Below are 15,797 nucleotides of genomic sequence, written 5' to 3' on the forward strand. Positions count from 1 at the left end.
ACGAGCCGTTCCCGTTACCCGCAGCACTTCTGCCGTTCCGCGCTGGTTAATGACGTCATCCCGCACTGCCCCGCGCATGCGCAGTGCCCGCCCTTCCCCTGCCGGCTGGGCCTTCCCTGAGGTGGAGGAGCCCCGCGGCGGGCCCGGGGTCGTCGGGAAAAGCGGGATAAAAGCGGGATAAAACTGGGCTAAAGCGGGATAAAACCGGGCTAATCCCGGCTCAGCGCACCGCCATTATGGTGTTTTACTTCACCTCCAACGGTGAGAGCGCCGCGAGATTTCCGGGAGTGGCTCCTGAGGGAGGGAGGGGAGGGCCCGGGAATTCCCTGATCCAAGGGATTCCCTGGGAATTCTTTCCCAAATTTCCAAATTTTTTTTCCCAAATTCCCGCTGTCCCGGAGCCCCTCCAGCCTTTGGAAAAGGTTCTCAGGTCTCTCCCTTGGAATTGTCCAAATTCCCGGGATTTTGTCTCTTCCCGCTGTCAAATCCTGGATATTTCCCCTCAGGAATTTCCCATGCCTTGGAGTTTTTTTAATTTTTTTTCCCATTATTTTTTTTTTTTTTTTCCCTCTCTGAGCTCCTGAGCCGGAATTCCTGAGGGAGGAGAATTCCCATGGATCCAGGGCGCGGGAAAAACAAAATTCCCAGGAAAAGCAAACTCCGGGAATTTTTCTTTCTGCCGCCGCTTTTCCACAGGGAGGAGCTCCGGGAATTCCCTGGATTCCGTGCGGAGCAGAAAAACCGGGAATAATTCCTTAAATTTGGGGAATTTCGTCTTTAATTCTGAATTTTGGGTTTTCCAAGGGGACGGATTTTTATTTTTTTTTTTCCACGGATTTTTCGTCTCAATCCTGGGATATTTTAAATTTAAATTCCCCTCGATTTCATTTTTTTCCATAAAAGATTTTTTGAGTTTTTTGTGCTGTTGAGTTTTGGGTTATTCCAAAAAAAAAAAAAAAAAAAAAAAAAAAAAATTTGAGAGTTCCCCCCCCCCCAAAAAAAAAATTCCCGAATTTAGAAAAAAAGGGGGATATTCCAGGAATTCCATGGGGGGTTCGGGGGGGTTTTTATCCCGGATTTTCCAGCCTTTCATTCCCATTTTTCCACAGCCGTTCCCACCGTTTACACCATTTACATGGGAAAGGACAAATACGAGAGTGAGTGCCGGGAATTTCGGGAATTTTGGGAATTTCGGGGCGTTTTGGGATCGGGAATGCCACGTTTTCCTCGGGAATATTCCATCTTTTCCTTCTCCCTTTCCTGATTTTTTTTTTTTTTGGGGGGGGGATCTCCCCGGAGCGGGAAAATCCTTTGGAATTCCTCTGGATGCTCCCATTTATTGGGGAAAAATTCCTTTCTCGGGGACAATTCCCGTTTTTTTTTTTTTTTTGGGATCTTTCCTGGAGTTTTCCCTTCTCCAGGGGGGGATTTCCAGGGATTTTCCTTCTTCATCCAGGGCTTGATTCCTGCTGGGATTTGGGAATTCTGGGATTTGGGAATTCTGGGATTTGGGGTGGGGCTTGGAATTTGGGGATGGATTTGGGGGTTGGAAATCCCTGGATTTGGGGTCAGGTTTAGGGGTGGGAATCCCGGGATTTGGGGTTGAGAATTCTGGGATTTGGGGTTGGGTTTGGGAATCCCGGGATTTGGGCTGGGATTGGATTTTGGGGGTGGGAATTCTGGGATTTAGGGCTGGGTTTGGGATGGGAGTTCTGGGATTTGGGGCCGGATTTAGGGTGGGAATCCTGGGATTGGATTTGGAAATTGGGAATCCCAGGATTTGGGACGGGAATTCTGGGATTTGGGGCTGGATTTGGGGTGGAAATCCCGGATTTAGGGCTGAGCTTGGGGTTGGGAATTCTGGGATTTGGGGTCGGGAATTCTGGGATTTAGGGTTGGGAATTCTGGGATTTGGGGCTGGATTTGGGGTGGGAATCCTGGGATTGGATTTGGGGTCGGGAGTTCTGGGATTTGGGGTCGGGAGTTCTGGGATTTGGGGTCGGGAGTTCTGGGATTTGGGGTCGGGAATTCTGGGCTTTGCTGACCCCGCTCCCGTTCGCACAGACGAGGACCTGATCAAGTACGGGTGGCCCGAGGACGTCTGGTGGGTGCTGGGATTCCCTGGATCCCATTTCCCCCTGATCCCATTTCCCCTGGATCCCATTTCTCCCCCATTTCCCCCCCTGTTTTCCCTTTTTTTTCCCTTTTTTTTCCCTTTTTTTTCCCTTTTTTTTCCCTTTTTTTTCCCTTTTTTTTCCCTTTTTTTTTCCCTTTTTTTTCCCTTTTTTTTCCCTTTTTTTTCCCTTTTTTTTCCCTTTTTTTTCCCTTTTTTTCCCCTTTTTTTTCCCCTTTTTTTTCCCCAATTTTTCCCCAATTTTTCCCCCTTTTTCCCCCCTTTTTTCCCCCCTTTTTTCCCCCCTTTTTTCCCCCCTTTTTTCCCCTTTTTTCCCTTTTTTCCTTTTTCCCCCCTTTTTCCTTTTTTCTTTTTTTTTTCCATTTTTCCCCTTTTTTCCTCTTTTTTTTCACTTTCCCCCCTTTTTCCCGTTTTTCTCCTTTTCCCCTTTTTCTTTTCTCCACTTTCCCACTTCTTTCCCATTTTTCCCACTCTTTCCCCATTTTCCCCACTTTTTCCCTTTTTCCCAGCTTTTCTCCCCCATTTCACCCCCTTTTTCCCCACTTTTCCCCCATTTTTCCCACTTTTCCCCCATTTTTCCCACTTTTCCCCCATTTTTCCCACTTTTCCCCCATTTTTCCCACTTTTCCCCCATTTTTCCCACTTTCCCCCCTTTTCTTCCTGCTTTTAGTACTTTTTCTCTCCCCCTTTTTTTTCTCTTTTCCCACTTTTTTCCTGATTTTTTTTCCCCCCTTTTTTCCCTACCCCCCATTTTCCCCATTTCCACTTTTTCCCTTTTTTTCCCCCCTTTTCCCCCAAATCCCAGGAATTCCCAGGAATTCCCATTCAATCCTTCCCATTTTTCCCCAGGTTCCACGTGGACAAACTCTCCTCTGCCCACGTCTACCTGAGGCTGCACAAGGTAAATCCTGGGAAAAAAAAAAAAATCGGGATATTCCCCAGGAAAATCCAGACATCCCATGGGAAAAAAATGCCAGGAAAAAATGGGATATCCCCTGGGAAATACAGGAAAAATTGGGGAAAAATCCCAGAAAATTGAGATGTCTCTTGGGAAAATTGGGAAAAAAAAACCTCAGGAAAATCGGGATATTTCTTAGGAAAATTGGGAAAAATCTCAAGAAAAGTGGGATATTATCTGGGAAATATCAGGAAAATTGGGAAAAACCTCGGGAAAATTGGGATATCCCATGGGAAACTTCAGGAAAACTGGGAAAAATCTTGGGAAAATTGGGATATCCCCTGGGAAACCTCGGGAAAATTGGGAAAAACTTTGGGAAAATCAAGATATTCCCTGGAAAACCTGGGGAAAATTAGGAAAAACCTCGAGAAATTGGGGAAAACTTTGGGAATAGTGGGATATCCTTGGGAAAAACCTTGGGAAAAGTGGAATATTCCCCAGGAAAATCAGGAAATCCCCTGGGAAACCTGAGGAAATTTGGGAAAAATCTTGGGAAAATTGGGATATCCCATGGGAAACCTGAGGAAAATTAGGAAAAATCTTGGGAAAATCAAGATATTCTCTGGGAAACCTGGGGAAAAGTGGGAAAAATCTTGGGAAAATTGGGATATTCTCTGGGAAACCTCGGGAAAATTGGGAAAAACTTTGGGAAAAGCTGGGCTATGCCCTGGGAATTCCAGGTAATCCCGAATCCCTGGAATTCCTGTGCAGGGCCAGACCATGGATGACATTCCCAAGGAAGTGCTGAGTGACTGTGCACACCTGGTGAAGGCCAACAGCATCCAAGGTATCCCCAAATCCCAAAAAAAAATCCCTGGGAAATCCTTGGGAATGGTGGGAAATCCCAGGAAATCATCCTGGGAAAGGGTTGGGAAATCCTTGGGAATTCATCTTGGGGAATGGTGGGAAAGGATCCTGAAAATTCCTGGGAAATCCCCTGGGAAATGGTGGGGAAGTCATCCTAAAAATTCCTGAGAAAATCGTGGGGAATCCCTGAGGAATCCTGGGAAATTCCTGGGGAATCATCCTAAAAATTCCTGGGAAATCTTTGAGGAAAATCCTGGGAAAAATCCCTGGGTAATTCTGGGAAATCCTGAGAAAATCCTGGAAATTCTGGGAAATCACCCAGGAAATTCTTGGGAAATCATCCTAGGAATTCTTGGAAAAATTCTGGGAAATCCCTGGGAGAATCCTGGAGAATTTTGGGAAAATCCCTGGGGAATCCTGGGAAAATCCCTGGGGAATGCTGGGAAATCATCTTAGGAATTCCTGGGGAAATTCCTGGGGAATTCCTGGGAAAGGGCTGGGATCTGTTCATGAATCCCAGAAAATCCCTGGGAAAGGGTCGAGATCTGTGCCAGAATTCCCACTTTTCCCACTTTTTCCCTCCCCATTTTTCCCATTTTATTTCCCACATTTTTCCCCCCTTTTTCCTCCATTTTTCCCCTCCATCTTTCCCATTTTCCCACTTTCCCCCCCATTTTTCCCTTTTTTTCCACTTCTTCCCCATTTTTCCTGTTTCTTCCCCGTTTCCCCCACACTTTTCCCACATTTCCTCCACTTTCCCCGTTTTCCAACTTTTTTCCCCATTTTTCCCATTTTTTCCCCATTTTTCCCCTATTTCGCCCTGTTTTCCCCCCTTTTTCCCATTTTTCCCATTTTTCCAATTTTCTCCCCATTTTTCCCATTTTTTTCCCATTTTTTTCCTCATTTTTCATTTTCCCCCATTTTTCCCATTTTTTCCCATTTCCCCCTTTTTCCCCCCTTTTTCCCCATTTTTTTCCCATTTTTTTCCATTTTTCCCCCCATTTTCCCCATTTTTTCCCCGTTTTCCCCCCATTTTTCCCTTTTCCCATTTTTTCCCATTTTTTCCCATTTTTTCCCATTTTTTCCCATTTTTTTCCCATTTTTTTCCCATTTTTTTCCCATTTTTTTCCCATTTTTTTCCCATTTTTTTCCCATTTTTTCCCATTTTTTTCCCATTTTTTTCCCATTTTTTTCCCATTTTTTTCCCATTTTTTTCCCATTTTTTTCCCATTTTCCCCCCGTTTTCCCCTCGTTTTTCCCCCATTTTCCCCCCCATTTTTCCCCATTTTTTCCCCGTTTTTCCCCCGTTTTTTCCCCGTTTTTCCCCCCTTTTCCCTTTTTCCCCTTTTTTCCCCTTTTTTTCCCTTTTTTCCCCTTTTTTTCCCCTTTTTTCCCCCTTTTTTTCCCTTTTTTTTCCCTTTTTTTCCCTTTTTTTTCCCTTTTTTTTCCCTTTTTTTCCCCATTTTTTTCCCATTTTTTTCCCATTTTTTTCCCATTTTTTTCCCATTTTTTTCCCATTTTTTTCCCATTTTCCCCCCCATTTTCCCCTCGTTTTTCCCCCATTTTTCCCTTTTCCCGTTTTTCCCATTTTTTCCCGTTTTTCCCATTTTCCCCCCATTTTTTTCCCATTTTTCCCCTTATTTTCCCCATTTTTTCCTCGTTTTTCTCCCATTTTTTCCTCGTTTTTCCCCCATTTTTCCCATTTTTTCCCCCATTTTTTCCCATTTTTTCCCGTTTTCCCCCCATTTTCCCCCCCATTTTTCCCATTTTTTCCCATTTTTTTTTTCCCGTTGTTGTGTTGTTTTCCCCCAGGCTGCAAGCTGAGCTCGGTGACCGTGGTTTACACACCCTGGAGCAACCTGAGGAAAACCCCGGACATGGACGTGGGGCAGATCGGATTCCACCGCCAGAAGGACGTCAGTGAAAAACCGGGAACAAAAACTGGGAATAAAAACGGGGAACAAAAAACGGGAACAAAAACTGGGAATAAAAAACGGGGAACAAAAACGGGGAACAAAAAACGGGGAACAAAAACGGGGAACAAAAACTGGGAATAAAAAACGGGAACAGAAACGGGAAACGAAAAACGGGGAACAAAAAACGGGGAAGAAAAACGGGGAAGAAAAACTGGGAACAAAAACGGGGAACAAAAAACGGGGAACAAAAAACGGGGAACAAAAACGGGGAATAAAAACGGGGAACAGAAACGGGGAACAAAAAACGGGGAACAAAAACGGGAAAAAACGGGGAACAGAAACGGGGAACAAAAACCGGGAACAGAAACGGGGAACAAAAAACTGGGAACAAAAACCGGGAACAAAAACGGGGAACAAAAACCGGGAACAAAAAACAGGGAGCAAAAACTGGGAACAAACGGGGAAAAACGGGGAACAAAAACTGGGAACAGAAACGGGGGAAAAAATGGGTGAAAAACGAGGAAAAATGGGGGGAAAAAAGGAGAAAAAACGGGGAAAAATGGGGAAAAAATGAGGAAAAACAGGAAAAAAAAAAGGAGAAAAATGGGGGAAAATACGGGGGGAAAATGGGGGGAAAAAAGGGGAAAAAAAGGGGAAAAAATTGGGAAAATACGGGGGAAAAAAAGGAGAAAATACAGGGAAAAAAAGGAGAAAAACGGGGAAAAACAGAGAAAAAATGGGGAAAATACGGGGAAAAAATGGGGAGAAAATGGGAAAAAAAATGGAAAAAACCGGGGGAAAATGGGAAAAAAACGGAGAAAAAACAGGAAAAAAAAAGGAGAAAAAATGGGGAAAAGACAGGAAAAAAACGGGGGAAAAAAAGGGGGGAAAATAGGGAAAAAATGGGGGGGGAAAAGGAGAAAAAACGGGGAAAAACGGGGGAAAAAACTGAGAAAAAAACCGGGAAAAAACCGGGAAACGGAGAAAAACAGGGGAAAAAACAGGAAAAAAGTGGAGAAAAACGGGGGGGAAAAGGAGGAAAAAACGGGAAAAAAAACCGGGAAAAAAACAGAGAAAAAATGGGGGAAAAACGGGGAAAGAAAACGGAGAAAAAACGGGAAGAAAATGGGAATGGGGGTAAAAACGGGAATGGGCAAAAAACGGGAAAAAGGGGAATGGGAGAAAAAACAGGAAGAAAACGGGAATGGGGGAAAAAATGGGAAAAATAGGAATGTGGGGAAAATGGGAATGGGGAATGTGTGGAAAAATGGGAATGGGAACAATGGGAATGGCGAACAGGGATCTGGGAATGGGAATTTGGGAATGGGAACAATGGGAATCCAGGAATGGGGACAAGTGGCAATGCAGGAATGGAGATCCAGGAATGGGAGCCTTGGGAATCTGGGAATGGAAATCTGGGAATGGGGAATGGGAATCTGGGAATGGGAGCCTCAGGAATCCAAGAATGGCCCCTGGGATCCCAGGAATGCTCAGAGCATGGAAAAGCCTCCCAACATTCCTAACATTCCCAACATTCCCAACATTCCCAGTTTGAAGCAGCACTGGGATATTTTTCCATGGGGAAAGCACAGAATTCCTACTTTTCCCTGCAATTCCCAACATTCCCAGCAGAGAGCAGCACTGGCACGTTTTTCCTGTTGGGAAAAATTCCCAATTTTCCCCAACATTCCCAACACAAACCAGGACTGGGACATTTTTTTTTTTCCCCCGTTTTTTCCCTTTCCCATTTTTTTCCCTTTTTTTCCCCATCTATTCCCAGTTTTTCCCATTTTTTGGGAATTCCAGGTGCACACACTGACAGTGGAGTGGCACAGCCCCATTCCCATTGTAATTCCCATTGTCATTCCCATTGTCATTCCCATTGTCATTCCCATTGTAATTCCCATTGTAAAATTCCCATTTTTCCCGGGGTTTTTTTTGGGAATTCCCATTCTCCAGGTGCACACGCTGACAGTGGAGCGGCACACCCCCATTCCCATTGTAATTCCCATTCTAATTCCCATTTTTCCCGGGTTTTTTTGGGGGGAATTCCCATTCTCCAGGTGCAGACGCTGACGGCGGAGCGGCACACCCCCATTCCCATTGTCATTCCCATTGTAAAATTCCCATTGTCATTCCCATTCTAATTCCCATAATTCCCATTTTTTTTTCCGGGAATTCCCGTTTCCCCAGGTGCACACGCTGACAGTGGAGCGGCACACCCCCATTCCCATTGTCATTCCCATTGTAATTCCCATAATTCCCATTTTTTTTTCCGGGAATTCCCGTTTCCCAGGTGCACACACTGACGGTGGAGTGGCACACCCCCATTCCCATTGTCATTCCCATTGTCATTCCCATTTTTCCCGTGGTTTTTTTTGGGAATCCCAGGTGCACACACTGACGGTGGAGCGGCACACCCCCATTCCCATTGTCATTCCCGTTTTTTTTTTTCCGGGAATTCCCGTTTCCCCAGGTGCACACGCTGACGGTGGAGCGGCACACCCCCATCCCCACTATAATTCCCATTTTTCCCGTTTTTTTTTTGGTTATCCCAGGTGCGGACGCTGACGGCGGAGCAGCACACCCCCATTCCCATTGTCATTCCCATTGCCATTCCCATTCTAATTCCCATTTTTCCCGGGTTTTTTTGGGGGGAATTCCCATTCTCCAGGTGCGGACGCTGACAGTGGAGCGGCACACCCCCATTCCCAGTTTAATTCCCATTGTCATTCCCATTGTAATTCCCATAATTCCCATTTTTTTTCCGGGAATTGCCGTTCCCCAGGTGCACACACTGACAGTGGAGCGGCACACCCCCATTCCCAGTTTAATTCCCATTCTAATTCCCATTTTTCCCGGGTTTTTTTGGGGGAATTCCCATTCCCCAGCTGCGGACGCTGACAGTGGAGCGGCACACCCCCATTCCCATTGTCATTCCCATTGTCATGCCCATTCTAATTCCCATTTTTCCCGGGTTTTTTTTGGGGGAATTCCCATTCTCCAGGTGCAGACGCTGACAGCGGAGCGGCACACCCCCATTCCCATTGTCATTCCCATTGTCAAATTCCCATTGTCATTCCCATTGTAATTCCCATAATTCCCATTTTTTTTTCCGGGAATTGCCGTTCCCCAGGTGCGGACGCTGACGGCGGAGTGCCACACCCAAATTCCTGGTATAATTCCCATTGTCATTCCCATTTTTCCCGTGGTTTTTTTTGGTTATCCCAGGTGCACACACTGACAGTGGAGCGGCACACCCCCATTCCCATTGTCATTCCCGTTTTTTTTTTTTGGGAATCCCAGGTGCGGACGCTGACGGTGGAGCGGCACACCCCCATTCCCATTGTCATTCCCATTGTAAAATTCCCATTGTCATTCCCATTGTAATTCCCATAATTCCCTTTTTTTTTTCCGGGAATTCCCGTTTCCCCAGGTGCACACACTGACAGTGGAGCGGCACACCCCCATCCCCACTGTCATTCCCATTGTCATTCCCATTTTTCCCGGGTTTTTTTTGGTTATCCCAGGTGCAGACGCTGACGGCAGAGCGGCACACCCCCATTCCCATTGTCATTCCCATTTTTTTTTCCGGGAATTCCCGTTTCCCCAGGTGCACACGCTGACAGTGGAGCGGCACACCCCCATTCCCATTGTCATTCCCGTTTTTTTTTTTTTGGGAATCCCAGGTGCGGACGCTGACGGTGGAGCGGCGGCCGGCGGAGCAGCTGCGGCGCCTGGAGCGGACGCGCGTGGAGCGATTCCCGGACCTGGCGGCCGAGCGGGAATGCCGGGACCGGGAGGAGCGCGGGCGGCGCCGGCAGCAGCTGCAGGAGCTGCGCAGGGCCGAGAGGGAGGAGCTCCGCAGGAAGAAGGAGCTGGAGGAGCTCAGGTGGGAATTCCGGGAATTCTGGGAATTCCGGGGTCGAAGCTCCCCGCGGGTTTTCCCCGGGATAATCCCGGCTGCAGGCGGGGAATGGGGAATGGGAATTCTGGGGGGGGAAGAGCCTGGAATTGTCTCTGGAATTGCTCTGAAACTCCCTCTGAAGTTGCCCTGGAATTCCCTCTGGAATTCCCTTTGGAATTCCCTTTCCACTTGCTCTGAAGCTTCCCCGGGGATTCTCTCTGGAATTCCCTCTGGAACTGCCTCTGGAATTCCCTTTCCAATTGTTCTGGAGTCACCTCTGGAATTATCTCTGCAATTCCTTTTTGATTTGCCCTAAAATTCCCTCTGGAATTCCTTCTGCACAAAAAGAAGGAGCTGGAGGAGCTCAGGTGGGAATTCCAGGAATTCTGGGAATTCTGGGGTCGAAGCTCCGTGCAGGTTTTCCCAGGATAATCCTGGCTGCAGGTGGGGAATGGGGACTGGGAATTCTGGGGGGGGAAGAGCCTGGAATTGCTTCTGGAATTCCCTATGGAATTGCTCTGAAATTCCTTCTGAAATTGCCCTGAAATTCCCTCTGGAATTCCTTTTGGAATTCCCTTTCCACTTGCTCTGGAGTTGCCTCTGGAATTGACTCTGGGATTATTTCTGGAATTGCTCTGAAAGTGGCCCTGGAATTGTTTTTGGAATTCCCTTCGGGATTTTCTGTGGAATTGCCCCTCAAACTTCTTTTGGAACTGCCCCTGGAATTCCCTTTGGAATTCCCTCTGGAATTGCCCTGAAATTCCCTTTGCCTCTGGAATTGCCTCTTGAACTTCTTCTGGAATTCCTTTTGGAATTGCCCCTGGGTTTCTGTTTGTAATTACCTTTGGAATTCTCTCTGGAATTTCCCCTGGAATTGCCTCTGGGATTATTTCTGGAATTGCTCTGAAATTCCCTTTGGAATTTCCTCTGGAATTGGTCCCTGAATTGCCTCTGGAATTCTTGCAGGAATTCCCTCTGGAATTGCTCCTGGAGCTCCCTTTGGAGTTGTGTGTGGAATTGATGCCCCTGGAATCCTCCCAGGATTTTCCCTGGAAGTAATTCCAGAGTTTTCCCAGGAATTCCTTGTGCTTCTCCCAGGATTCCCTCGGGAGCTTCCCCTGTGGCTCTCCCTGAGCACCACAAAAACCAGGGATTTCAGGAATTCCGGGATTTTCCCTGGGATCCAGGCTGGGAAAGCAGGGATTGGGATCCCAAACCCGGGATTTCCCAGCTGGGAGATCCCGGAGAAAACCTTGGGAGGCAAAAAAATGGAATTCCGGGATAATCACTGAGGGGAGAATTCCAGAGGGAAAATCCCTTTGGAATTCTGGGACCTGATCCTGGCTTTGAGTCAGAATTCCTCCCAAAATCTGGGATAATCCTCTGGAATTGTCCCTGCAGGAGTTACTCGTCCCTGATGAAGGCAGAGAACATGTCCTCCAACCAGGTCAGCATTCCCGGGAATTCCGGGAATTCCAACATCCTGGGGGCCTTTCCTGAAAGGGAGGAGCTGGGAAAAAAAATGGGAATTAATGGGAATCAATGGGAATAATGGGAATGGGAACAAGGATGGGAATAATGGGAATGGGATGTTAACAGAAATAATGGGAATAACAGGATTTGGAATAATGGGAATAAAGAGAATGGGAGGAATGGGAATGGGATGGGAATGGAAATAATGGGAATAACAGGATTGGAAATAATGGGAATAATGAGAATGGGAATAATGGGAATGGGATTGGAATGGGGAGACTGGAAAGAATGGGAATGGAAATAATGGGAATAACAGGATTGGAAATAATGGGAATAATGGGAATAATGAGAATGGGAATAATGGGAATGGGATTGGAATGGGGAGAATGGGAATGGGAATAATGGGAAGAACAGGAATGATGGGATTGGATGGGACTATTGGGAATAATGGGGTTGGGAATGGGAAAAATGGGAATAATGGGAGTGGGAATAATGGGAAGAATGGGATTTGGAAAGATGGGAATTACAGAAATAATGGGAATTATGGGAATAAAGGGAATGGGAAGAATGGGAATAATGGAAATAATAGGCAAGGGGATGGAAATAATGGGAATGATGAGAATGGGAATAGAAATTATGGGAATAACGGGAACAAGAGTAATGGGATTGGGGATGGGAATAGTGGGATTGGGATTAGGAATGGGGTAAGGATGGAAATAACAGGAATGGGAATAATGGGAAGAATGGGAATAATGGGATTGGGAATGGGAATAATGGGAGTAACGAGAACGGGATTGGAAATGGGAAGAATGGGATGGGAATGGGATGGGAATGGGAATTCCTGGCTCCAGACCCCAAAGTGTCTGGGATAAAGTTGGAGACCGCTGGGATCCCGGGGAATGTTGGGATTGGAATGGGATCATCCCAAAAACCCCTCCCCCCCAAAGCATCCTGGGATTCCCAACCCCTCTGCTCCCATTTCCCGGGAATGGCCACAATTCCCACAATCCCAAATCCCCCATTCCCAATGATCCCAAATCCGCCATTCCCAATGATCCCAAATCCCCATTCCCAATTCCCACAATCCCAAAGATCCAAATCCCGCATTCCCAATGATCCCAAATCCCCCATTCCCACGATCCCAAATCCCCCATTCCCACAATCCCAAATCCCCCATTCCCACAATCCCAAATCCCCCATTCCCAATGATCCCAAATCCCCCATTCCCAATGATCCCAAAATCCCAAATCCCCCATTCCCAATGATCCCAAATCCCCCATTCCCAATGATCCCAAAATCCCAAATCCCCCATTCCCAGAATCCCAAATCCCCCATTCCCACTGATCCCAAATCCCCCATTCCCAATGATCCCAAATCCCCCATTCCCACTGATCCCAAATCCCCCATTCCCAATGATCCCAAATCCCCAATTCCCAATGTTCCCAAATCCCCCATTCCCAGCGATCCCAAATCCCCCATTCCCAATGTTCCCTCTTTTCCTGCAGGACGGGAACGACTCCGACGATTTCATGTGAGGATCCCGCCCTGGGAATCCGGGATCCCAACGCCAAAAAAAAAAAAAAAAAAAAAAATTCCCTGGAAAACGAACTCTGGCTCCTGGAAAAACCTCGGAGCCAGGGGGCGCTCCCGGCCCCGCTTTTCCAAGGACAACGGGAGGGAATTCCCGGGAATGGAATGGGGGAACCAACAAAGCCCTGGAGCTGCCTCTGGAATTCTTCCCAATGGGAATTGTCAGGAAAACTCTGCCCGGGAGGGAATTCGGGAAAAGTTCCAACTTGGGAAGGGCTGGGATATCTGGGATTGTTTCCCCTTTGGAATTGTGCTGAATTCCCAATGTTCTGTGGGAATGGGGTGGGAGAATCTCTGGAGTGGGAGGGATTTGGGATAAATCGGGAAGAGCTCGCGGGCTCGGTGGAAATCTGGGAATATCCCAGGGAAAAGGGGCCATTCCCAGGGAAAAGGGGCCATTCCCAGTGATCCCAGCCCAGATTCCTGCTGTTCCCACATCCCAGGGATCAGGAATGGGATCAGGAATAGGAATCCAGGAATAGAATTGGGATTGGGATCCAGGAGCTCTCTGGGATTTATGGGAATCCTGGAATTCCTGCTTTTCCTGCATCCGAGGGATTGAGAATGGGATCAGGATTGGGATTGGGATTGGGATTGGGATTGGGATTGGGATCAGGATCGGGATCCAGGAGCTCTCCCGGATCCATGGGATGGCTCCGATTTTCGGGATGTGGGAAAGGGGGAACAGCAGGAAAAAGTGGGAATGTTGGGAATTGGGATTGTGGGAATACAGGGAAATATTTGGGACTGTGAGCAGGAGCGTTTCCCACAGCTCCACCCTGGAATGTTTGGGGTGTCCATGGCCCCATTCCCAAACTCAGGAATGTTTTGGGGTGCCCCCCCCCCCTGCCCCCCGGCCCTTTTGGGATCACCCCAAATCCCAGTTGGATGATCCCGGCTCTTCCCAGAGCTCAGCCTTCCCCAAATTCCCCAAATTCCATTGGAATTATCCCATCCCTGCCATGAGTTCCTGGTCTCAGCCCCCCAAATTCCATCGGGATGATCCCAACCCATCCCTGCAATGAATTCCCGGTCTCAGCCCCCCCAAATTCCCGAAATTTTCCCGAATCCTGTCAGGATGATCCCAACTCTTCCTGGAGCACAGCCGCCCCCAAATCCCCCAAAACCCTCCCAAAACCCTCCCAAATTCCATCGGGATGATCCCAACCTTTCCCAGGGCTCCCAGCAATGAATTCCCGCTTTCAGCCCCCCCAAATTCCCGAAATTCCCCCGCTCCGCCCCCGCGCTGTTTTTCCAGCGGCCGCTCCCAGCCCGCGGCCGAAATTTGGGATCAAAACAGGAAACGGCGCTGCCAACACCAATAAAGGGCCGGGCACGGAATTCCCGGGATGGGGCCGGGAAGGGGGCGCGGGACCCCCCCCAGAGCCGGGATTTGGGATCCGGGTTCGGCTCCTTCCCGCTGGAATTCCGGGATTTGGGAATCAGGGCCCCCCCACCTCCCAGAGCCGGGATTTGGGATCCCAGTTCGGCTCCTTCCCAACTGGAATTCCGGGATTTGGGACCCCAAAGCTGGGATTTGGGATCCGGGATCGGCTCCTTCCCACTGGAATTCCGGGATTTGGGAATCAGGCCCCCCCCCAGAGCTGGGGTTTGGAATCCGAGTTCCGGTGATTCCCGCTGGAATTTCGAGATTTGGGACCCCAGTCCGGCTCCTTCCCCTCAGAATTCCGGAATTTGGGATCCAAGTTCGGTTCTTTACTATGAGAATTCCGAGATTTGGGATTCGGGTTCGGCTCCTTCCCGCTGGGATTTGGGAATCAGCCCCCCCCCCCCCCCCCGAGCCGGGATTTGGGATCCCAGTTCGGCTCCTTCCCATCAAAATTCCGGAATTTGGGATCCGAGTTTGGCTCCTTCCCACTGGAATTCCGGAATGTTGGGAATCACGGCCCGGGATAAGGGAAGGGGGGATGGGATCACCCCAAACCCGGGATTTGGGGTCCCGGTTCGGCTCCTTCCCATCAAAATTCCAGGATTTGGGAAGCTCAGAGCGTTCCCAGTTCCTGCTGGGCTTTCCCAGCATTCCCAGTTCAGGAGGCACCAGGGTCTTTTATTGAGCGGGGACACCGCGGGGACCCCCCCCCAAAATTCCCAAACAATTCCCAAGGAATTTCCGGGAGCGGGGACCGGCCCCGGACCCGAACTGGGAGCACTGGGAGGGACTGGGACCCCCCCGGGGACACTGCGGGGATGGGCCGGGGGATCCGCGGTGACACTGGGGTGACACTGGGGACACCCTGTCCCTGTGTCCCTGCCCCGGGGGTGGCACTGGGGTCCCCTGTCCCTGCCCCGGGGGTGGCACTGGGGTCCCCTGTCCTTGTCCCCCTGTCCCAGTCTGGGAGGTGGCATTAGGGACTGTCTGTGTCTGTCCTTGTCCCCTTGTCGCTGTCCCCGTGTCCTGTCCAGGAGGTGACACTGCTGTCCCTGTCCCCGTCAATGTCCCCTGTCGCTGTCCTGGGGGTGGCACTGCTGTCCCTTATCTCTGTCCCCCGTCACTGTCCTTGTCCCTTGTCCTCCCCGTCACTGTCCCGGGGGTGGCACTGCTGTCCCCAGTCCCTGTCCGCTGTCCCCGTCACTGTCACTGTCCCCAATCGCTGTCCCTGTCACTGTCCCCTGTCCCTGTTCCCAATCGCTGTCGCTGTTCCTAATCGCTGTCCCCTGTCCCCGTCACTGTCCCCAGTCGCTGTCGCTGTCCCCGTCACTGTCCCCAATCCCTGTCTCTGTCCCCTGTCCCCGTCACTGTCCCAAATCGCTGTCCCCAATCCCTGTCCCCTGTCCCCAATCCCTGTCCCCTGTCCCCAATCCCTGTCTCTGTCCCCTGTCCCCAATCGCTGTCCCCAGTCCCTGTCCCCTGTCCCCAATCCCTGTCCCCTGTCCCTGTCCCCTGTCCCCGCGGCCCGGGCGGTCCCGGCAGCCCCGGGGGTCCCCTGGGTCCGGGCTCCCCCGCTGTCCCCGCTGTCCCCGCTGTCCCCTCATTCCCGGCGCTCCCGGCCA

The 15,797-nt window shown here is 49.3% G+C and overlaps 1 protein-coding gene across 1 annotated transcript; it reads left to right on the top strand.

Annotated features, from left to right (window-relative positions):
- The first annotated feature begins 79 nt into the window (after positions 1-79).
- On the top strand, positions 80-12,928 carry CCDC25 (coiled-coil domain containing 25). Its single transcript, XM_088162668.1, has 9 exons — positions 80-261; positions 1,110-1,157; positions 2,065-2,104; positions 2,984-3,035; positions 3,804-3,879; positions 5,712-5,815; positions 9,505-9,707; positions 11,124-11,169; positions 12,701-12,928. Exons 1-9 carry the CDS (start codon positions 237-239, stop codon positions 12,728-12,730), a joined length of 624 nt encoding a protein of 207 aa, XP_088018794.1. The 5' UTR covers positions 80-236; the 3' UTR covers positions 12,731-12,928.
- The last annotated feature ends 2,869 nt before the right edge of the window (positions 12,929-15,797 follow it).

Source organism: Sturnus vulgaris, chromosome 3 (genome assembly GCF_052056855.1).
Source record: "Sturnus vulgaris isolate bStuVul1 chromosome 3, bStuVul1.hap1, whole genome shotgun sequence".
NCBI lineage: Eukaryota > Metazoa > Chordata > Aves > Passeriformes > Sturnidae > Sturnus > Sturnus vulgaris.

Excerpts from the sequence above, each read along its gene's own strand:
- CCDC25 (XM_088162668.1), top strand. The coding sequence starts at position 237 with ATGGTGTTTTACTTCACCTCCAACG. Across the intron at positions 2,105-2,983 it reads GGGTGGCCCGAGGACGTCTG|GTTCCACGTGGACAAACTCT; the intron begins GTGGGTGCTGGG and ends ATTTTTCCCCAG. Across the intron at positions 3,036-3,803 it reads TCTACCTGAGGCTGCACAAG|GGCCAGACCATGGATGACAT; the intron begins GTAAATCCTGGG and ends ATTCCTGTGCAG.